Here is a 25,000-nt window from a genome sequence, read left to right as displayed (position 1 = left end):
AGAAATAGAGATACAGTTGAAACATCTTCTCGTCATCTCTGCTCCTCTGATGTTGACGTGTGGATTATATCTGGAGAAACAAATGGTTTTACACTGAAGTCAGAGGTTCTCAAAGGCTTACAACCTTTTATTTTGTTTGAGGCGTCGTTTAGTTGTTTTCTTTGAAGAATTTAATTGAATATTTATTTTAGATTCAAAGCTTTATTTTATCAAATTCAATCATCATATAAATCATTTACATCAATAAAGCATCAATAAAGTATTAATCCATCAATACAACCATCCATACATCCATCCATCCATCAATACATCCATCCATCCATCCATCCATCAATACATCCATCCATCAATACATCCATCCATCCATACATCAATACATCCATCCATCCATACATCAATACATCCATCCATCCATACATCAATACATCCATCCATCCATACATCAATACATCCATCCATCCATACATCAATACATCCATCCATCCATCAATACATCCATCCATCCATCCATCAATACATCCATCCATCCATCCATCAATACATCCATCCATCCATCCATCCATACATCCATCCATCCATCCATCAATACAACCATCCATCCATCCATCCATACATCAATACATCCATCCATCCATCAATACAACCATCCATCCATCCATCAATACAACCATCCATCCATCCATCCATCCAACCATCCATCCATCCATCCATCCATCAATACATCCATCCATCCATCCATCAATACATCCATCCATCCATACATCAATACATCCATCCATCCATCCATCAATACAACCATCCATCCATCCATCCATACATCAATACATCCATCCATCAATACAACCATCCATCCATCCATCCATCCATCCATCCATCCAACCATCCATCCATCCATCCATCAATACAACCATCCATCCATCCATCAATACAACCATCCAACCATCCATCCATCCATCCATCTTTTTACCGATCTTTATACTGAAATGTTGATATTCTTTTCAAAACGATTTTAATTTTTTTTCAGAATTTTCCAAAATAATTATTTTTTTCCCTATTGAGTTTATTCAATTGTTCGGATTTGTAGCTTTTTTAAATTCAATATAACAATGTTGGTAGTAGAAATATACCAAACGTGTACCAAAATACGTTTTCAAACTTTTAGATAAAACAAAGAAAAGTCTCAACTTTTGAAACAATAAATCCAACATTTTAAATCTTCTGATGGCAGCGATGAACTTCCATATGACACCAGACATGAGCGGCAGTAGTGAGAGGAAAAAAGACATTTCTATTGTATTGATTATTAACAACTATAAGGAGAAAAAACTTTCCATCAGGTTAAAATAAGCCTCTAAACTCTTTCAAATGTTCTAAAGAACTCGTTATGGAACCATCTTGTTGCAGAGAAACCAGCCCAGGGTTTATGCTGCGTTTTGGTGAAAAGCCTTTTTTCAACCACTTTATCTGAAGGTGGCCCCGTGAAAATTAAAGTAAGTAAGTAAGATTTATACAGCACTTTTCTAGACCTGGTTTTGAAAGTAAGAACCAGAATTTTAAAATGATCCTGAAAGAAACTGGCAGCCAGTGAAGAGTTTGAAGGAGAAATGTGAGTTCTTCTACTAGAGCAGCCAGTGAAGAGTTTGAAGGAGAAATGTGAGTTCTTCTACTAGAGCAGCCAGTGAAGAGTTTGAAGGAGAAATGTGAGTTCTTCTACTAGAGCAGCCAGTGAAGAGTTTGAAGGAGAAATGTGAGTTCTTCTACTAGAGCGGCCAGTGAAGAGTTTGAAGGAGAAATGTGAGTTCTTCTACTAGAGCGGCCAGTGAAGAGTTTGAAGGAGAAATGTGAGTTCTTCTACTAGAGCGGCTCAGAAGAGTTTAGTATGAACTGCAGGCGAGACACATCCTTCTGGTTTAGACACTAAATAAACTTACAATAGTGTAAACGACACAAACACATTATAAGATCCAGATCGTGTTGTGACATTATTTTATTGAGTTTAGAGATTGTTCTCAGTTAACCCGATCATCTGTGCAAGGTGAGGTCGTGGACTCTGGTTCTAGAGGGAACACTGGTGTTCCTCTCATCTCTGCTGCATCATCTGGGACCACTCATTACAAAGAGGGGCCATCATTGAATCTCAACTTCTTTGGACTCGAGCTGAACCCTTTGACCGAGTCGTCGACCTCTTCGTCCTCAAACTAGCGAACCCTTCAGGTATTTCCTCTCAGAGTCTCTAAAGTGTCTCTGCTGCTGCTTCGGGTCAAAGAGGAACTCTTGCTTCTGCGGAGGCTTCAAGCCTGACGTGACACTGTTTGACAGTCGCTGCAGGAACCAGAGCAGGTTAGACATGTGAGCAGAAGATCTGTTCACCGTCAGAGCGTCGCCTTCAATGATCACTCCAGGAAAAGACTCGACTTAGAGAGCGATGACACATTGTTAAGTGTTACACGTGCAGCGTCTGATGATTTTGCAAGATCAACGCTTGTTCAACCACCATTTTTATAAAGTCACTCCCACGACCACTGAAGTAACTCTGGGTCTTCAGAGAATTGATGAATGAATCCAACATTTAAATCATTTTGAAACTTTTGCTTTTTTTAAGCAGTCACATTTTTTTTATTAAACAATCTGAATATTGAAAAGTTGAATTATTATTTAATAATTTACTTTTAATTTTATAAATATTTTCCAATACACACACACACACACACACACACACACACACACACACACACATTTTTCTTTTTCAAATATTTACAATAAAAAATACAAAAGTGAATAAAAGTGGCTCCAAATAAATAAAATAGTGAATTAAGATTGGAATTCAATCATTTCTACATTAAAATATAGAATTATTTTTTTAAATAATTGAATTAAAAATTGTGTTATCTATGGGTCACCTTGACTCAGAGATAACACTAAGGTTAAAAAAGAAAAAGAAAAAGAATTTGTTTATGAAACGGTTTGATATTATAATTCAGATTATTAAAAAAAAAAATGTTCTTCATTCCTATATGTTATATTGAATTTAAAACACTGAATTTGGAAAACATATTAGAAATACCAGTATATAGTACGAGTATAAAATGCTATGTGTAAAAAAAAAACATTTTTAAAATATTACATTTGACCAAGTTAAAAAACACACCTTTAACATTTTAATGCAAAAGTATTATTTTTTTAATCAATGCCTTGTGTTCTGTATAGTACTGCCACCAGACAGTACTAATCGAGTACCGAGCTACTTTTCCCAAAATTTCAATTAAAAAAATTAAAAAAAGTCAAAGTTTCAACATTTGAAATGTTAAATTCAATATTGTGATGACACTGATGTACATCTAGAAATATTTATTTCAAACTATTTGAAACATGACTCTAAAGTATATTCTAAAGACTCTGAAACAAACAATAATCTCCAAAATAACTTATTCTTTCCAAAGCTTGCGTTTCTCTGGTTCACAGCCTAACTTTGGTAAATATCAGACTTTAACGACAGACACGATGAAAACAGCAGAAATAAATGACACGAGTCAAAGCTAATCGAGCGACGATCAAACGACGGTCACTGAACCCGAGTCACGGACGGACCAGGAAGGACGTCCGTGTCGGACATGCAGGAAACCCCTGGTTAGGATCAATGGGGCTTCACTCGATGTGGGTGGTTCTGTGTACGTGAGCTGCAGCTGCTGCACATGTTTCACTCGCTTACACACTGGAAAACACACACTTCATGAGGGTCTTTTGTAGACGCCGGTTCGAGCCCCACGATAAGATCATGTGATCATGTGATCATGTGATCGCCCACAGAGAGCTGCAGGACACGCAGCACAAACCATGGTCTTCACACAAGAACAACGTTGAGAGCATCAGTACAGGTTGTTCAACAACTTGTTCACGATCAGATGACGGACGATTATAAAATGGATAGAAAACATCTGTTGAATCAAGTGATGATGACTTGTTTGTTTGAAATGATTCATCACATGTGTTGAAAATACAAATACGCTTAACTTACAAACTATATTGTTTTCTGAGGGAACACACTTTGAATTAATACACAATTAATTGACTCAATAAACAGTAGGTTTGGAATCTTTCACTATCTCATGATTCGATTCCCATTTTAGGGCCAGAAATCGATTTAAAAAAACATTTTTGTTCCAAACTGTTTCTGATCATGATCTGGTTCCGTCTCCTTTCAAGACAGGGTTTCACATAATTTATTTGTGTTTAATAGAGATGTGAAGAGACAAATTAATATGACTTAACATCACTATATATTTTTAATGATACTATAATAATATTAAACAACACTGAATCTTTTTTACATTTATATCGGCTTTTAAATCAATGTATATTTTATTTCTATCATAGTTCATTAACGGTTTGTAATGAAACAGTGTGTAGAATATTTATATATGTACACATCATTTATCAATAAACATGGAAATATTCACAGCGTTTGTTAATTTTTGTGTAGCAATTAGCCACTATGTCCTCAAAAAAAGAATGAAATTGTGCGAGATTCAGGCGTTGACTGAGGACGAGAGGATACAGTGAGTCCAGCAGCTTTTAAAGCTGATGTTTGGACACATATTGGTTTGAAACCAAATGAAAGCAGTTACGACTTCGTCAAGAGTCATGTGGTCTGTAAATACTACAACACCAGAGTCAAGTACTGGACAATACTACACATATATCCTTGTTAATACAGTATCACAACACCAGAGTCAAGTACTGGACAATACTACACATATATCCTTGTTACTACACTATATCACAACACCAGAGTCACGTACTTGACAATACTACACATATATCCTTGTTACTACACTATCAAAACACCAGAGTCAAGTACTGGACAATACTACACATATATACTTGTTACTACACTATCACAACACCAGAGTCAAGTACTGGACAATACTACACATATATCCTTGTTACTACACTATCACAACACCAGAGTCAAGTACTTGACAATACTACACATATATACTTGTTACTACACTATCACAACACCAGAGTCAAGTACTGGACAATACTACACATATATACTTGTTACTACACTATCACAACACCAGAGTCAAGTACTGGACAATACTACACATATATACTTGTTACTACACTATCAAAACACCAGAGTCAAGTACTGGACAATACTACACATATATACTTGTTACTACACTATCACAACACCAGAGTCAAGTACTGGACAATACTACACATATATCCTTGTTACTACACTATCACAACACCAGAGTCAAGTACTGGACAATACTACACATATATACTTGTTACTACACTATCACAACACCAGAGTCAAGTACTGGAAAACACTACACATATATATATACTTGTTACTTCACTATCACAACACCAGAGTCAAGTACTGGAAAATACTACACATATATCCTTGTTACTACACTATCACAACACCAGAGTCAAGTACTGGACAATACTACACATATATCCTTGTTACTACACTATCACAACACCAGAGTCAAGTACTGGACAATACTACACATATATCCTTGTTACTACACTATCACAACACCAGAGTCAAGTACTGGACAATACTACACATATATCCTTGTTACTACACTATCACAACACCAGAGTCAAGTACTTGACAATACTACACATATATCCTTGTTACTACACTATCACAACACCAGAGTCAAGTACTGGACAATACTACACATATATCCTTGTTACTACACTATCACAACACCAGAGTCAAGTACTGGACAATACTACACATATATCCTTGTTACTACACTATCACAACACCAGAGTCACACTTCTAGTTGACAGTTTTCTTCCTACCTTGGTGTTAGCCATGTCCACGATGTACTGGTCTCCCTTGATGCACTCCATGACGTTGAATCCGTCGCGGTCCAGGATCTTGGCCTGAGCGTTGCCAGCGACGACCAGGATGGCGTCGCCGGTGATGCTGTACTGCAGCGAGCGGATCTGATGGCTGTGGAGGGAAACATGAGGACGTGAGACTCAAGAGACACGAGGATTCATGGGTTCGAAACCTGGATCCAGTCGTGCTTCAAGACTCGGCCAAACAAAGTAAATAAAGCTGGAAACGTTACTTTTACACGAGAGTTTATTATTAGCAGTGACCTTTGACCTGTTGACACAAGAACATCTGCATCAAACATGATCCTGTTTCTTTGTTTCTTGGCCGTCTGCCCTCGATGAAGTAAAAAGATCATCAAATCAAATGTTATATAACTTGGATCATATAGTTAATATGGATATATTTATGAAATAATATAACACAAAAATGAACAAAATTCACAGTGAAACCACAAGAAGATCCATAAAGGTGTCCACGTTCGTAAATGTTGACCTCTGCTGACCCCTGGACAGATGAGTTTGAGTCCCCAGCACTGGATTTATAAAAGCTAAACAACAATCGCTGGAAATGAAGTTTGTTTTTCAATCTGAACTCTGATGAAGTGTGAGCTGTAAATACATCTGGTGAGAAACAACCAAATACAGAGATGAACACAAAACAGAAGGTTCTTCAAGGTTTCCCGAAAACTCACAAGCCTTTATCAACGGTTGTTAAAAGATACGACAATTAAATTCACAAAGCGTGTTTATTGTACTTATACGGGGTTTTATAATGTTCCTAAACTACAAAATATATTTACCGTATTTTCCGGACTATAAGTGGCAGTTTTCTTCATAGTTTATCCGGGGGTGAGATTATACTCTGGAGCGACTTATGTGTGAAATTATTAACACATTATTATATCATTTCACATGTTATTTTCACACTAAACCACCAGAGGGCGCTCTAGGCCTGTGTTGATCATTTCCACGTAGAAGAGGAAGAATCTTCTACCTCCGGAGTTAGTTAGTTGTTTAAAAGTGACACGAGGATGAAGAGTTATTTGGAGTTACACGGATGGTTTGGTAAACTAGTTAGTTATTTATGCTATAGTTCTCTGAATAACTCTTCATATGTTATGTTAACATACCAGGTTCTCAGTTCATGTAACGTAACGTAACATTATTCTGTTGTTGCCTCTAGTTTTATTTTAAATTGTCTTTCAAGATCACATGTCTGTTCTTGGTGTTGGATTTTAATAAATCAATTTCCCCCAAAAATGCGACTTATACTCCAGTGCGACTTATATATGTTTTTACTTCTTTATTATGCATTTTATGGCTGGAGCCACTTGTACTCCGGAAAATACGGTAGTAAATATGTATATATATATATATATATATATATATATATATATAGTGCCTTGCGAAAGTATTCGGCCCCCTTGAACCTTTCAACATTTCGCCACATTTCAGGCTTCAAACATAAAGATATACAATTTTAATTTTTTGTCATGAATCAACAACAAGTGGGACACAATCGTGAAGTGGAACGAAATGTATTGGATAATTTAAACTTTTTTAACAAATAAAAAACTGAAAAGTGGGGCGTGCAATATTATTCGGCCCCTTTACTTTCAGTGCAGCAAACTCACTCCAGAAGTTCAGTGAGGATCTTTGAATGATCCAATGTTGTCCTAAATGACTGATGATGATAAATAGAATGGACCTGTGTGTAATCAAGTCTCCGTATAAATGCACCTGCTCTTTGATAGTCTCAGGGTTCTGTTTAAAGCGCAGAGAGAACCATGAAGACAAAGGAACACACCAGGCAGGTCCGAGATACTGTTGTGGAGAAGTTTAAAGCCGGATTTGGATACAAAAAGATTTCCCAAGCTTTAAACATCTCAAGGAGCACTGTGCAAGCAATTATATTGAAATGGAAGGAGTATCAGACCACTGCAAATCTACCAAGACCCGGCCGTCCCTCCAAACTTTCATCTCAAACAAGGAGAAGACTGATCAGAGATGCAGCCAAGAGGCCCATGATCACTCTGGATGAACTGCAGATAACTACAGCTGAGGTGGGAGAGTCTGTCCATAGGACAACAATCAGTCGTGCACTGCACAAATCTGGCCTTTATGGAAGAGTGGCAAGAAGAAAGCCATTTCTCAAAGATATCCATAAAAAGTCTTGTTTAAAGTTTGCCACAAGCCACCTGGGAGGCACACCAAACATGTGGAAGAAGGTGCTCTGGTCAGATGAAACCAAAATCGAACTTTTTGGCCACAATGCAAAACGATATGTTTGGCGTAAAAGCAACACAGCTCATCACCCTGAACACACCATCCCCACTGTCAAACATGGTGGTGGCAGCATCATGGTTTGGGCCTGCTTTTCTTCTATCACAACACCAGAGTCAAGTACTGGACAATACTACACATATATACTTGTTACTACACTATCACAACACCAGAGTCAAGTACTGGACAATATTACACATATATACTTGTTACTACACTATCAAAACACCAGAGTCAAGTACTGGACAATACTACACATATATACTTGTTACTACACTATCAAAACACCAGAGTCAAGTACTGGACAATACTACACATATATACTTGTTACTACACTATCACAACACCAGAGTCAAGTACTTGACAATACTACACATATATACTTGTTACTACACTATCACAACACCAGAGTCAAGTACTGGACAATACTACACATATATACTTGTTACTACACTATCACAACACCAGAGTCAAGTACTGGACAATACTACACATATATACGTGTTACTACACTATCAAAACACCAGAGTCAAGTACTGGACAATACTACACATATATACTTGTTACTACACTATCACAACACCAGAGTCAAGTACTGGTCAATACTACACATATATACTTGTTACTACACTATCACAACACCAGAGTCAAGTACTGGACAATACTACACATATATACTTGTTACTACACTATCACAACACCAGAGTCAAGTACTGGTCAATACTACACATATATACTTGTTACTACACTATCACAACACCAGAGTCAAGTACTGGACAATACTACACATATATACTTGTTACTACACTATCACAACACCAGAGTCAAGTACTGGTCAATACTACACATATATACTTGTTACTACACTATCACAACACCAGAGTCAAGTACTTGACAATACTACACATATATACTTGTTACTACACTATCACAACACTAAAGTCAAGTACTGGACAATACTACACATATATACTTGTTACTACACTATCACTATACATCACGTTGTATCCTTGTATCGTGATACGTATCAACACACTCTTGACAACACACACACACACACATCTACTCTAGAGACTAATCGATGACGTGCTCGTGACACGTTAGAAACCTTTATAAACTCGGATCACGTGTAGAAGTAAAATAATAGAAAGAAAAGAGTTTCAATGAGAGAAAAGACAAACGAGATCATCATTGAGGAATCGAACAATAGTCGCCGGCAGCAGAATCACACGCTCGTCATTCCTCGTGTTTACTGTTCCCAAGAAAGTGACTATAGGAACCAAACAACATCTGACCACGGTTCTGATCCAGGGCAGACGACAGAAGGGATTTTTTTTTTTTAAAAACATCTTGTACACATACCTTTTTTAAAAAACGATGGAATCAGTTACACAAAAATGAAATTAATTCACTCTAAACAAGCAGAAACGCCATCCCAGTGACACGACAGTGCGTGCGGGCGAGCGAGCGGCTGCCAGATCAGAGCGAGGGAGCATTTGGGGTCAATTTTAAATAGTATTAACACAGCAGGAGGCCACAGAGCATCATCCCTTAAACTGCCATCAAAAAAATAAAGTTTGGAAACTGAACGTGCCTTCGCTGGACGTCTGAACGGAGGCGGCTTTGTTAAAAGCATCCGGGAATCAAAGCGTAAATCCCTGAGCAGGAATATTGTCATGTTAAGAAACTATTAAAGGAAAAAAAAGCCTCATTTTTTTTTCAGGCAGGATTTTCTTTCTTTACTCCCACGGGAAAGTACAATTTACATCAGTTTTTGTTGTTTTGTCATTTTAACAGCAACATGTAGAATCTTTCAATATACATTTTAGTTTACGTGCTGGAAATTAAGCTTTACAGGATCTTTCAAGTTAAAATCAAGACTTTTTAAATATCATTTGAAACCAACTCGACAATCAACCATCAATTGCAAAGGTTTAGGGACAATCTAACTGTTTTTTTTAAGTTTTTGTTAAATAAAATACTTCTCTGAATTGTTTTCAAATAAATACATTTTACCATTTTAATGTCATTTAAGGCCTTGTTTTTAGATTCACGAATGTATAGAAACTGTAGATAAACATGACTCTCTCTCACGACTTGTACATCACTTACTTACATTTTTAAAAAATGTGTCAGTTCATTGTACACACCGTTGTAAAACAATACTAAACATAAAAGAACAATGATTGTAAGAGTCATATTGTGTTTAGTATGACTTGTGTGCAATGCTTGTTTCTGGCGCCCTCTACAGGACTGAAGCGCCTGTGCTCTGGATGGAGTTCAGCAGGTGTGCCAGGTGTGGCTGAAGATACAGTTACAGATACAAGTTTTCTACAAGATTCTGCTCCTTCGTTTGTCTTGAGAATTAAAAGTCAGTTTTCTAAAGATGTAAAAGCAGTTTTACGTCGATACTAGTGTTGTCACAAGAACCGATACGTCGGTACCAGCACGCAAAAAATACAGCAATACCATGTTATTTTGGTTTGGTAAGTACTGAATACACGAGTTCTTGGCAGATCTAACTGGGTCAGTTTACACTAGTGTTCGCTACGATCGCCAAAGAACAAACTCTGACGTCTTCAAAACAACAGCTTCTGCTATTTTGAGTGGAAATAAAACCAAAATACTTTGTGTTATTGATAAACCTGTCAGTTGAAGTGTTGTTTGGAAATACTTTGGATTCAAGGTGAATAAATGTGGAGCAAATATTAAATATTAACCAATAAAAACCTGCAAATGTGTCTCTTAAGTTTGGAAACACTTCAAAGAAACTGTCATTTGAACGAGAAACACTTCACTTCAGCTGCTTCGATACTGACGTCCATGTTTCTAATACTTCATGTCTTATGAGATGCTTTTTTTTTTCTTAGATAAAACTTATTCTTTGAAAGGCAAATACATTTCAAGTTTGTTTTACACTTGAAGGCTCATCACCACATACTTTAGTTTTCTAACATTATTTTCCGTTGTTGATTTTTGGCCTTTTTTTACAAGATTTCGTGGTAAAAATTTGTCTATTTCTTCGTTTTTTTGAGCCTTCAGAAACCAGCATTTTACACATTTGTGCAACGATTATTTGCGTTCAAACTGTCCGTTGATATCATTCTTTAGTTTTCTGACATTATTTCCCGTTTTCAGAGATGTTGATTTTTGGCCTTTTTTTGTAAAAAAATGTCGATTTCTACCTTTATTTTTGAGCCTTCAAAAAACAACAATTTAATAATTTATGATAGTTATTTGCACGTTTATAAGACAAATGTTTAGGTTCGTTGCCGTTGAGTAATAGTGATGAATAATAGTGGTTGATTTTGTTTATTTTGCTTCTATATTGACACAAACGTTGCTCTTTGAATGAGAAATGATTGACGGATGGTTTTCTTTATTGCATAAATGTGTGTATTTCAAAGTAAAGCTTTACTTTCTTAAAATGATGTTATTGAAAAGTATCGTAAACATTTCACTGGTACTGGTGTCGACCGTTGAAATGTCAAGTGTTACGTTTTCAAGGATCCAGGGAGAGAAACCGATGCTTTAACAAACGAGAAACTTCAAACAAAGGAGGAAAATCCTCCTCAACGCCCGCTGGCATGAAAACGGAGATTCTGATCTGGATTAAAGCTTCAGCGAAGCACACACACACACACTCACTCACACACACACACACACACAAACACACACACACACACACACACACAAAAACAAACAAACATTTGCTTTGAAAAGACTCATTTTGACTGAAAATGCCCTGAAGTCAACAAGCAGCTCAATGAAGTGAACACACTCACACACACGCACACACACACACACACACACACGCACGCACACACACACACACAGACACGCACGCACGCACACACACACACTCACACACACACACACACACGCATGCACACACACAGACACGCACGCACACACACACACACACACTCACACACACGCACACACACACAGACACGCACACACACACACAGACACGCAAGCACACACTCAAACACACGCACACACACACACGCACACACACACACGCATGCACACACACAGACACACACAGACACGCACGCACACACACACACACACACACTCACACACACGCACACACACACAGACACGCACACACACACACAGACACGCAAGCACACACTCAAACACACACACACACACACACTCGGTGTTGTGGATGTTTGCGTGGAACACACATGTGGAGCAACTGTGTTGATATTCAATGTCTTCTTCTCAGAAGTGGACTCACCACTCACAGGGCTGCAGGGTCCTGAAGGCCTGCAGAGCCTGATCCATTCCAGCGAAGTCCCAGAACCGGACGTCGAAGTCGTACCCGCCCGTCACCAGCCGGGCCCCGGACGGGTCCAGGCCAAGGGCCGATACCTGCGGAGACGGAAAGATGATGCACGAGCTTGATTGTTTTCTTTAAATCGTGTCATTAGATTATTGGATACGTTGAAATTAACAAGATAAACGTTCAAAGATTTTAAGCATTTATTCTTTTGTATAAATCTATTCATTCATTTTCGCTTTATCCCTTGTGGGGGTCGCGGGGAGACTGGAGTCTATCCCAGTTTCATTGGGCGAGAGGCAGTGGACACCCTGGACAGGACGTCTGTCTGTCTCACACAAAGACAGACAACCATTCACACACACACAGTAAAAAAAAGGGTTGTTTGATTAATCTATAAAAAAGTTGAATGCAAATAAAACAAAAACAAGACACACTCGCTCAAACCGGTGGCAGTAATCTTACTCCATAGACAAAGTCCGCCATGGTGTAACGTGCGTTGTTAATACCTGGACATGGACAATTTTTCCAAATTATCAATCAACCTCTGTATGTTTTTGGACTGTGGGAGGAAACCGGAGTACTCGGAGTAAGCCCACACAACAAGGGGAGAACATACTAACTACACACAGAAATGTTCTTTATCATAGTTTAGATTAGATTTTTTGAATAATTAGATTTTAAAAATCCTATTTTAAAGACGTTTTTTAAACACCATTTAACATGCAATAAATAATGTTATAAATTCAACCATTTTTTGTTTGTATTATTTGTAGAATTTCGATCTAAAATATTGGTATATTATTAAAAATTTCCAAATTTAAAAATACTGAATTCAAATGTATGATTGATTATTAATGAAAGTATCAAACTCGTAGATAAATCGTTAATTTTTGTTTAATATCTTTGAATTTAATTTTATAAAAATAACAAATTAAAGACATTATTCAATTTAACCATTAAAAAATAATTAAATGAAAAAACACAGTCACACAAAAAACAACTGATAATGTTTTTGCCAAAAAAATAAAATAAAATATTTCTTCAACACAAAATAACTTCCAAACTAAATGTTGTGTATATATTTACATGTTCAACAATAACATCATTATCTGCTGATGGTTCACACACAGCAGTTAAAAAAGTCTAAATGACTTGTTCACGATCAAATATTCAGGAACGCTGAACGGATCCTACCGTCTTCGTGCCGTGTTGGATCGTGATCACGTGAGTGTCTGGAATCTTCTTCACGGGATTCTGGGATAGAAAGACGACAAAAGAGTGAGAAACATGTTAGAATATCACATGTTTTTATCTTGTTCATCGTCAGGTTTTGATATGTTTGAGAAACAGTGTCGGTTGAAAACTTTATTTCCTTAAACACTTACGAATGGTTTTCATGTCAAGAGTGTGTCGACACATATCACGATACAAGGATACGATCTTTATATATACATATATATATATATGTATATATATATTGATACTGTAGTAACAAGGATATGTTTGTAGTATTGTCCAGTACTTGACTTGTAACTGACTTCATTTGTTTTCAAACTAAAACATGTCCAAACGTCAGCTTTAAAAGCTACTGTATCCTCTCGTCCTCAGTCATCGCCACGGAGGACATAGCGACTGCTGCCATCTACTGGCCGGAATATTAATTGCAACACAAAAACTTTGCTGAATATTTTCATGTTAATTCCAAAATAGGAAATATATATTTTTATAAACACTTCATTGAAATATAAATCATAATAAAACGAATACAAATAAGAAATAAAAAAGACAAATTAAAAATTATTAAAATCAAATGTGATTTAAAAGACATTTTCTTTCAGTTGATACCGAGAATTTATGATCCAATTATTTTTTTAACCTTTTTTCGAATCAGTGTCGTTTGCATTCCTTCAACACGAGGAGAACTTGACGTCACATTTCTTGGAGGCAAAAATACCTCAAACATTTGTGTCACCGACAGAAGAGCAGCTTTCAAGTATCACAAACTACTACGTCGCACAACGAGACACGTGTTCACTCACAACCTTCTCCGAGAGTTTGAAACATGTTTGAACATTTTCACGTCATGAAGATAAAAAACTCTTTTCAAAACTTTCCTTCTGTGCGACACTAAACATTTTAGAGCCGAGACGTCGTTACTAGTTTGTGTAGATTCTTGTCGTTCCTTCGTTGAACCTCAGGATTGTTTGTTCGACTGTCATCACTTTAGATAAACAGCTTAAGGCCAGACTTTTATGAATAACATTCTTTCAACTGTTGTTTCAGAGTCAAATTAACTTCCTTCACATATTTGACATGAGTGTCATTAGAGAAAAGATGGATGGATAGAAATACATATTAGTGTTATATATTAATATATATACATTATATTAATTTAACTTTTAAAAATGTTGAAACTTTGAAGTTTTTATTTAAATATATTTTTTAAGCATTAAAGTATGTTTTGAAAAATATCCTTTTAATATAATTTTTATTTATTATTACAACTGAATTTTTAAAATGAATAAAACGAATTCATTTATTTTCCAAAATCAATATTTTTTCTATCGTTTCATTTGTAGTTTCTAAAATGATTTTGGAGAGTTTCCCACTTCAAGCGGAACACTCTGCTGCCATCTATCGGTGAAATGCTAAACGTACTGCGGCTGCAAAACTGGACTCACTTGAGAGAAAATTAGGACAAAAATCTTATTTGTGGACGAGATTGTTGAACTACAAAGGATGATCAATTAAACATCATCATAAATAAATGTAGAAAAACTTTATATACAATACTATATTTATAAATAAATCTGTGTGAATACATATAAATGTTTCTTCTGCTTTTATTTTGTTTATATATTTATTTCTACATTTAAACTTATTTGTACATTTATTGAATTACGTATATTATTATTTTAACTAAAAACTAATTTATTTATTCACATTTCTTTTCATTCGGCTTTTCATTCATTTCCATTTCTCCGGACGAGCAGGTTTTGTAGTCGTGATGATTTGATATTGACTCAACGTCACCGCGAGTGAAAATACAGTCAATTCTCATAACAACATGATTGACACGTACGTCGCTGTCGTCTTCGTCGTCCTGTTCGTCGTCGTCATCATCGTCGTCGTCGCTCTGAGCGTTGCTGCCGGAGTAACCTGGAGGAAGAGACGGTCCCACGCTCTCGTCTTCCTCTTCTTCGGGTGTCGGCGCCGGAGGTCCGACCAGTTCTGAGTCGGAACCACTGCTGTCGCTGTCGTCACGTTTCCTGGAGACACAAGAACGTCCAGAACGTCAAGAACGTCAAGAACGTCAAGAACGTCAAGAACGTCCAGAACGTCAAGAACGTCAAGAACGTCAAGAACGTCAAGAACGTCAAGAACGTCAAGAACGTCAAGAACGTCAAGGATGAAGGACAAACAAACGAATGTTTACGGAGAAGAATCCAAGTCTCAGATGAACATGAAAACATGTAACGTCGTCTAAAGAAATCAAACAAAGTTAAACCTGAAGATGGAAAAGTTTGAACGAACCAGTTGAGGTTTGAAAAAAAACACATTGACAAATAAATATGTGGTTAAACTCTTTATATTATAATATTTTCTTCTTTTTTCATTGATTTCTTTGTGTTTATTACTTTCATTGACCAAGACTTTACTGTTTCTTGTTCAAAACTCAACTATAAACTTATTGTTTGTGTAAAATAACACGAGTGACTTGTTTATATTTTTATTTTTGTTGTATTTGTCTTGGTTTTTTGTTGTTGTTGTTTGAAATTTCTCTTGAACAAAATAAATCTATAAAAAGAACACGGAAAGAAAAAGATTAAATAAAACAAAGTAAAATATAAATTAGTTTTCAAGTAAAGGTACAAAAACATTTGTAAACGAGTTTATAATAGAAGAGGAAGTTGAGTAATACATGTACAATGTTGATGGTTCATGTAATTTAATTATGTTAAAGTATATATTACAGTATACATTACATTATACACGAGTACAGTATATATTTACAAGGATAATAACAATAGTGATGCAGTATATACGTGTATATGTTACGTATTTGTATGTATATCTGCCAAGTAAACATAGAGTATTACTACTATCATGATGTAATATGTTACAGAAACAACACTAGACAAGATATACGTCGTGCTGCGAGTACTTATATATGATGTTAATCTATTAATAGCTGTGTAGAAATATTTGTCAACTTACTGAAGATAATTCATGATCATTAGAAAAGGATTTTTACTTCTTGCCGACAGTTTTTTTGTTACGTTTTCTTTTTGTTTACGTTTCTTTTGTTCGATACGCACAGGTTTAGTTTGACCTTGAGACCTCTGGTCATTTGTAATGTAATAATTCAAAGTACTTACTGTAATTCACCAAACACAGACTTCAGGTGATAAAACTAATCCCGTGTGAATGTGAATGTCTGTGTTTGTAATTCTGAATGCTGCATATATGCCACTGTAACGCACTTCTAGGCACTCACTTTTGTGTTAATATTTACGTCCACTGTTTTATTTTGAAGGGGTTGAGAAGGAAGTAGATGGAGTTCATTGTTGTTGTTGGGGGTTCGTGTTCCACACGACGAAAGTAAAGAAGACGTGCGCGCTGCACAGCTACAAACTAAGTTCCGGCCTCGTTGTTTCCCGCACGAATCCACTCGGTTACACTACAGTAACTGTGTCTCTTCTGCAAGAATAATTTTGGGGCAAATTTATGTGCAGCTCTTGCTGTTGAGCGTCTGCACAAGTTGAGAAACTAAAGAAAATAAACGCTCGTCCACTTTATCTTAAACGAAGAACACTTGGTTACACTAACTTTCTCTTTCAGTGATTGCTTTTTACATCTGTATCTCTAGGTAATGTCAGTAGAAATGACTATTTTACAGACGTATCTTACCGTGTGAATGCACTTAGAATAACTCAGAGAAGATCATTTACAGAACACCAGCTTCTGATGTATGAACAAACATTTGGTGCATGTTTTGAAATCAGTTCATTGGTTCATATGACTTTAAATCTGCAGTATTGGTTCCAAACGCACCTGGAAGTCGACGCAGCAGCTTTTTTTTCCGTCGGCTTCTTGACCGATGAAGAACTGGACGTTTGTGCCTCGTCGCGCATCTCGTACTCTTTCTGTCGTTCATCTGGTGATAAATAGAGTAAAAGTTAGAAACAGCATCTCGTTCTCGTTCTGTCGTTCCTCTGGAAATAGATAGAAGTTATAAATATCATCTTCAGCGAGCAGGACTCTCACGCGTACCTAGAACCTGTTGACTCCTGACGATCGCCGTGCGACGCGTCTGCTCAAAGATGGCCGACAGATCGAAGGTTCGAGCTTTTTTCCCTGTTAGAGAAGAAAACAACAAGACTTGATGACGTGAAGCTAAAACACTGAAGGATTCATCGTTTTGTTTTCGTACCGAAGCCGGAGAATCCCATGACGGACGAGATGTCGTCGTCGCCGGACGCCTGGTCTGAGCCTGAGAATCACAAACTGGTTTAAAACATTATATTCTTATTTAACTTGTGTCAGATCTCGATTATTATATGAACAAAAACATAGTGTCGTGTGATCCATCCATCCATCCATCCATCCATCCATCCATCCATCCATTTATTTATCTGTCTAATCACTTTTTTATCCATCCATTCATCCATTTATCTATCCATCCATCCATTTATCGAACCATCCATACATCTGTCCATCCATCCATCCATCCATCCATCCAATCCATTTATCCAACCATCCATCCATTTATTTATCAATCCATCCATTTATTCAACCATCCATCCATCCATTTATTTATCCATCCATCCCTTTTTTTTTTCAGAATCAGAATCCTTTATTTGTCCCACGAGGGGAAATTTGTTTTTTTATTTTTTTATCCATCCATTCATCCATTTATTTATCCATCCATCCATTTATTTATCCATTTTCCAACCATGCATCCATCCATTTATTTATTTATTCATCCATCCATTTATCCATCCATTTATCGAACCATCCATCCATTTATTTATCCATCCATCCATTTATTTATCCATTTTCCAACCATGCATCCATCCATTTATTTATTTATTTATCCATCCATCCATTTATCCAACCATCCATCCATTTATTTATCCATCCATCCATCCATTTATTTATCCATCCATTTATCCAACCATCCATCCATTTATTTATCCATTTTCCAACCATGCATCCATCCACTTATTTATTTATCCATCCATCCATTTATACATCCATCCATCCATTTATTGAACCATCCATCCATTTATTTATCCATTTTCCAACCATGCATCCATCCATTTATTTATTTATCCATCCATCCATTTATTTATCCATCCATCTAACCATCCATCCATTTATTTATCCGCCAATCATTATGATAAAGAAATAACTAAACATAAAAAAATACTTTGTCAGATAGTTTTTTTGACATATTAAGATTCTTACATATTTGACACAAGAGTTTATTCTGAAAAATACCTGTTTTTCTAGGATTTGTTAGAGTAAAAGAGAGATTTTACATCAGTTTAAAAAAACCTTAAATACATTACAACACATCTGCAGCCGCGTGTGATGAAAACTACATAATTACTCATAAGAATCATGCATCACGTTCATTTGTTTCTTGTTAGAAGGTTTTATTTTGAACTGAAAACTATTTATATATTTTCTCTGTATGAAAAAAAGATTGTAGTGGTAATTTACCAAATAAAAAAACACAACACATTTGTACTATGTGTAGTGTTATTTTCTTTCTGTTACAATTGATCCAAAAAACTTGTATCGCTCAGGAACTTGTATTTTAGTGAAGGGATCAATACTAGTATTGGAAAGTGTCGATGGATTACCTGTTAATATTGATACTTGTTTACATAATTCTATTACTTATGTTGTGTGTTACACTGTTTTTGTGAATCGAGAGGATTCTATGGAACTATAACATACTTTTGTCATTTTTTAATGATTATTTTGTTGTGAAATACTTATAATGTCACTTGAAAATATTGTTTATAAACACAACTTTGTTCTTTAAGAGACATGATTAAGTGTATTTTGGGGAAATAAAGAATATTTGTTTAACAGAGTTGTGAAAAACATTTCTGAGACTTGAGAGTTTTTACAGATTCTAAATATGATCAATGTACTTATAATATAAAATATATGGGACATAACTTATTAAGTTACTAAGTTACTTATAGTATAAGTAAAGGTTATTTGTTGAGCTACTTTCTAGACCAGGGTCAGAGCTAACATTAGCAGCTCCATCATTATAACATTACCACAAATATTACACAACAAAAGAATAAAAACTTCTACAACCAACTCTATTTTGGGTGGTTATTCTTCTTAATTCTAAATGTTAATGTTGAATAAACGCAGATATAAAGGTTAAATATCAATATATAGAATCACTACATGGATGAAGAACGAACTCTTAACTCTCGAACCAGGAAGATTGAACAGAAGTTCATTTAAAGAAATAAACGTTTAACATTCAGTAAATCAACTTAAATAACTTTAATTCAAAATACGCTCGAATTTCTTCAACTCAACATAAACAACAACAAACGTGAAACATTGTCCAGTAAATAAGAGTCAGAATATCAACACTGCCGTGAATGAAAACAAACAAACATGTTAAATGTATTTGTAATGTGTATAAGAAACGTTACACCTTTCGTTTCAGTTGAAATTAAAATAAATAAACGTTGAATAAACGATTTTTTACCTCGATCTGGATCCATGTTTTCAAACAGTGTTGGTTGCCTTTGACCTCCGGAAGTACTTCAAGAGCGCGATTAACTGCACAGATAACGAACAGTGCCACCGTGCGTTTAAGAGCGTCATGACACCCACATTCATTTATCGTACTTTACTTTTTAATTTAAATGGTTTCGATCGATCTTTTTTATTAAAAACAAATACAGACAATAAGTTAAAAAATATGTACACATTTAATTAGAAAAACATTTTAAATGATACATCATCTACACAATCAGATTAAATACAAATAACAACCTTTGAGAGAATATATTAAATATTATGAACACATAGAAACATGAAGAACATCTGAAGAACCAGGAACTAATAAAGATATAGTTTCTTTAAAAACTATGATGGATTCTTTGAAAACAACAGAATCTAATGTGGATTTTACTTCATTTCAGTTCCTTATGAAGATGAACTTGATGTTGTGAAAAACAGAGAATTTTCAGTGTCAACGATAACAATAAACATCATGACATTGCGACTTGTTCCTTTGATGTGGAAGTTTATCAGTTTACTTTTTATTCGTGTCTATTTGTCGAGCGTTCAGTTATAAACGTTGAGCACTAAAGTTTTACCTTACCTTACCTTACCTGAGAATATGTTTTGCACTTAAGTGACAGTTTGATGTCATTTTTACTCAAAAAATACCAAAAATAAAGTGGTTTGAAAAAACAAAAATCTATTTTATGTTCAATAAATCTCACTTTGCTGCGACTTCTGCACGAGTGATCGACTCCATCTTTACTTTTACCATCAACTTCTACACAGATCTTCATTCGTGCCAATGAACCGACCAATCACAGAGGCCGGAGAAAGCTTGTTTCTGATTGGCTGTTTGGTTTCATGAACAACAGGCAGAAGAAACTATTGTTCGCTCGACATTTTTCCGGTTTAATGACACACTTGAATGCAACACTTTTCCCGCACGTTGTTGTCGTATGAAACAGTCGCAAAATGAGTTATTTAGATAATAACAATACTGCATTCCTTAGAAATACTTTGGAAAGTATTTAAAATAATTGTATTCAATTGTAAAAAAACAAACAAATTCAATATATGAAAATATTTAATTGAATTAAGTTAAAAAATAGATCAAATGCTTAAAAAAAACACTTCAGTATTTGAAATAAGAAATTAACTAAATATTCTCATGGCACTGATAAACTTCTATACTTGGATTTACATTTAAAAATAAAGTTTCACTTCAACAAAAGAGTCCATTAAAGAAAATATTGCACTCGTTCTCCTCTAGTAAGTGTTGACGTCAACAATCCTCAGCCATCTTCTCAACAGCCTCCCAGTCGATCCTGCTCAAGACGCTGCTGCAGTCCGAGAGTTGGTCCAACCAGTCCATGTTGTCATCGACTGGATCACCTGCTGGATCACCTGCTGGATCACCTGCTGGATCACCTGCTGGATCACCTGCTGGATCACCTGCTGGATCACCTGCTGGATCACCTGCTGGATCACCTACTGGATCACCTGCTGGATCACCTGCTTCTTCACCTGCTTCTTCACCTGCTTCACCCTTGACCTTCACCCACGTGCTGGACAACACCTGAGGCAGGTGGAAGAAACACAACTGGAATCACACTGTTGTCAGATTATAGTACAAAAACATTACTACTTTTATCATTTGATTAGTATTTAATTATCAATATTTATAAACATAGTTTTTATTTTTCGTCTATTTTTTTTTTCATTTTATGTTATTTTGTTTTGTTTTATTGTTCGAGTGAATTTATTTATCATAACCTATTTCTAATTTCTAATTAGTTATTTTTGTTTATTATTTAGGTTGTTTTTTCTATATATTATGTTTATTTTTTATTTTATTCTTTGAAGATCTTTGTGTTTTTGTTCTTGAACTTTATGTTTGCACTTTGTTGTCTCTTTGAACTTTGTTCTTGATTTTATCTTCTATCTAATTTATTATTGTTTTTATTTCACTTTATTTTGTATTTCCTTATTAATATTTATTATTATATCAATATTGTTTAATTAATATTTTCTATAATTATTCTTTTACTTTTTATAAATACATTTTCATTTTATTATTATTATTGATTTTATTATAGTTTTATTTTAGTTTTTATTTTATCGTGTATTACAATTTTATTATGTTCTTCATTGTTATTTTATTTTTTACTGATTTTATATATTATTTTAATTTATTTTATTTTTTCCATATAATTTTGTATTTCTTCTTCTTATATTTAATTTATTATTGTGTCATTATTTTAATTACATATATATCATAGTTTTTTTTAGTATTTTCTTTTAATTGTTTTGTATTTTATTAATTTTCAAACTAGATTTTCCTAATGTGCAGATAATAAAGTTATTTCTAATCTTGTTCCATCTTTCCTCACCTTGTTCTCTGGCTCATGCTTTGAATCCTCAACCTTCTTCTTCTGCGTCCAAACTTCTCGTCTCCTCGTCAAACCATCTTCGTCTTTGAATTCCACAGCTTTCCTCACGTTTTCTCCACTCGCTGCCATTTTCCTCCTCGTGTCTGGAATCATTCCACGTTTGGTGACGAGACACATCCGGTCCTTGGGCAGCGACGTCACTGTCGACCACACATCCAGTTACTAGAACACAACTAACCAGGTTAAGACGGTTGAATCTCACCTGGTCTGTCGATTCCTAATCTCTTGTGGTAGTTGTTGTGATGTTGCCTCGAAGCTCCTGCTGTCCACGGACGGGTTCGTCCAGTTTTTACATCTGATGCGTCTCTGGCCGACTGAGGCCTGACAAGAACACATGAGATGTTTATACACGTTTATTACATGTTTGTGACATTTTTATTACATGTTTGTGCCATGTTTGTTACATGTTTGTTACATTTTTATTACACATTTATTACATGTTTATTACATGTTTGTGACATGTTTGTTGCATGTTTTTTGCATGTTTGTGACATTTTTATTACATGTTTGTGACATGTTTGTTGCATGTTTTTTGCATGTTTGTGACATTTTTATTACATTTTTGTGACATGTTTGTTGCATGTTTGTGCCATGTTTGTTACATGTTTATTACATTTTTATTACACATTTATTACATGTTTATTACATGTTTGTGACATGTTTGTTGCATGTTTTTTGCATGTTTGTGACATTTTTATTACATGTTTGTGACATGTTTGTGACATGTTTGTTGCATGTTTGTTACATGTTTATTACACATTTATTACATGTTTATTACATGTTTGTGACATGTTTGTTGCATGTTTTTTGCATGTTTGTGACATTTTTATTACATGTTTGTGACATGTTTGTTGCATGTTTTTTGCATGTTTGTGACATTTTTATTACATGTTTGTGACATGTTTGTTGCATGTTTTTTGCATGTTTGTGACATTTTTATTACATGTTTGTGACATGTTTGTTGCATGTTTTTTGCATGTTTGTGACATTTTTATTACATGTTTGTGACATGTTTGTTGCATGTTTTTTGCATGTTTGTGACATTTTTATTACATGTTTGTGACATGTTTGTTGCATGTTTGTTGCATGTTTGTGCCATGTTTGTTACATATTTGTTACATGTTTATTACATTTTTATTACATGTTTGTGACATGTTTGTTGCATGTTTGTTGCATGTTTTTTGCATGTTTGTGACATTTTTATTACATTTTTGTGACATGTTTGTTGCATGTTTGTGACATGTTTGTTGCATGTTTGTGCCATGTTTGTTACATGTTTATTACATTTTTATTACACATTTATTACATGTTTATTACATGTTTGTGACATGTTTGTTGCATGTTTTTTGCATGTTTGTGACATTTTTATTACATGTTTGTGACATGTTTGTTACATGTTTATTACATTTTTATTACACATTTATTACATGTTTATTACATGTTTGTGACATGTTTGTTGCATGTTTTTTGCATGTTTGTGACATTTTTATTACATGTTTGTGACATGTTTGTTGCATGTTTGTTGCATGTTTGTTGCATGTTTGTTACATGTTTGTTACATTTTTATTACACATTTATTACATGTTTATTACATGTTTGTTGCATGTTTGTTGCATGTTTTTTGCATGTTTGTGACATTTTTATTACATGTTTGTGACATGTTTGTGACATGTTTGTGACATGTTTATTACATGTTTATTACACATTTATTACATGTTTATTACATGTTTGTTATACGTTTGTTACACGTTTATTACATGTTTGTAACTGAGTTGTTACATCCTGACAACGTTTAACAGTTGTGTATAAATATTCAGATTTTTAACTAAATACAATCTAAATCTCTCTGTAGTTGAAAATGTTAGAAAACCATATAATTATTACATAGAACATAAATAAGTATTGTGTGTGAAGTATTGCAGTTGCAACACAATAACGCCTATAATAACTAAATGAGATGAAAGTAAAATGACTACGTGGGGTTCGAACCACCGTCCTTGAGATGGAGAGTGAAGTTCTCAACTAATGGAACTAGTGACGTTAGCAGATCGTAGAGTATAGAAGATGAAAAGTGAATTCCCCGAGAATACATGAGAAGATGCGAAGATAAAGAACTCAAGACCTCGGACACTTGAAGGATTCTATAGATTTCTCTGAGACGTGTTTATGTTTATGGTGACGCTGGTTCTTATCGACGGTGACGAACCTTTCTGCACCTGGACCGACATCAGTGAGGTTCTGGTCTTCCGCCCCTGGAGCGAATCCTCTCACGTTTGAGAAGTTTTGAGCCAAATGTCCCAGAACTGAACACGCCTCGCTGACCCTC

At 35.1% G+C, this 25,000-nt stretch overlaps 2 protein-coding genes across 8 annotated transcripts in view; both read right to left on the bottom strand.

Annotated features, from left to right (window-relative positions):
* The window catches only part of wdr70 (WD repeat domain 70), a 68,477-nt gene extending 48,237 nt beyond the window's left edge, over nucleotides 1–20,240 (bottom strand). For both annotated transcript variants that reach the window (XM_087790531.1, XM_087790532.1), the window contains exons 1-8: nucleotides 20,202–20,240; nucleotides 17,883–17,942; nucleotides 17,723–17,806; nucleotides 17,504–17,606; nucleotides 15,531–15,717; nucleotides 13,643–13,702; nucleotides 12,404–12,537; nucleotides 5,830–5,983 (exon numbers count right to left, since the gene is read on the bottom strand). In XM_087790531.1, coding sequence (XP_087646657.1) covers nucleotides 5,830–5,983; nucleotides 12,404–12,537; nucleotides 13,643–13,702; nucleotides 15,531–15,717; nucleotides 17,504–17,606; nucleotides 17,723–17,806; nucleotides 17,883–17,942; nucleotides 20,202–20,217 — 798 coding nt within the window. In that variant the 5' untranslated portion in view covers nucleotides 20,218–20,240. The remainder of the gene's footprint in view (nucleotides 1–5,829; nucleotides 5,984–12,403; nucleotides 12,538–13,642; nucleotides 13,703–15,530; nucleotides 15,718–17,503; nucleotides 17,607–17,722; nucleotides 17,807–17,882; nucleotides 17,943–20,201) is intronic.
* A 752-nt stretch (nucleotides 20,241–20,992) lies between these two features.
* Nucleotides 20,993–25,000, bottom strand: part of cplane1 (ciliogenesis and planar polarity effector 1) — a 57,134-nt gene continuing 53,126 nt past the window's right edge. For all 6 annotated transcript variants that reach the window (XM_087790522.1, XM_087790527.1, XM_087790525.1 and 3 more), the window contains 4 exons: nucleotides 24,881–25,000; nucleotides 22,877–22,995; nucleotides 22,615–22,814; nucleotides 20,993–21,800 (listed from right to left, as the gene is read on the bottom strand). The exon at nucleotides 24,881–25,000 is cut by the window's right edge and continues 24 nt beyond it. In XM_087790522.1, coding sequence (XP_087646648.1) covers nucleotides 21,507–21,800; nucleotides 22,615–22,814; nucleotides 22,877–22,995; nucleotides 24,881–25,000 — 733 coding nt within the window. In that variant the 3' untranslated portion in view covers nucleotides 20,993–21,506. The remainder of the gene's footprint in view (nucleotides 21,801–22,614; nucleotides 22,815–22,876; nucleotides 22,996–24,880) is intronic.

The sequence above is a fragment of the Callionymus lyra genome, chromosome 5 (genome assembly GCF_982586985.1).
Source record: "Callionymus lyra chromosome 5, fCalLyr1.hap1.1, whole genome shotgun sequence".
NCBI lineage: Eukaryota > Metazoa > Chordata > Actinopteri > Syngnathiformes > Callionymidae > Callionymus > Callionymus lyra.
The sequence above is the reverse complement of the archived record's forward strand: the minus strand, read 5'-3'. Positions and strand labels throughout refer to the sequence as shown.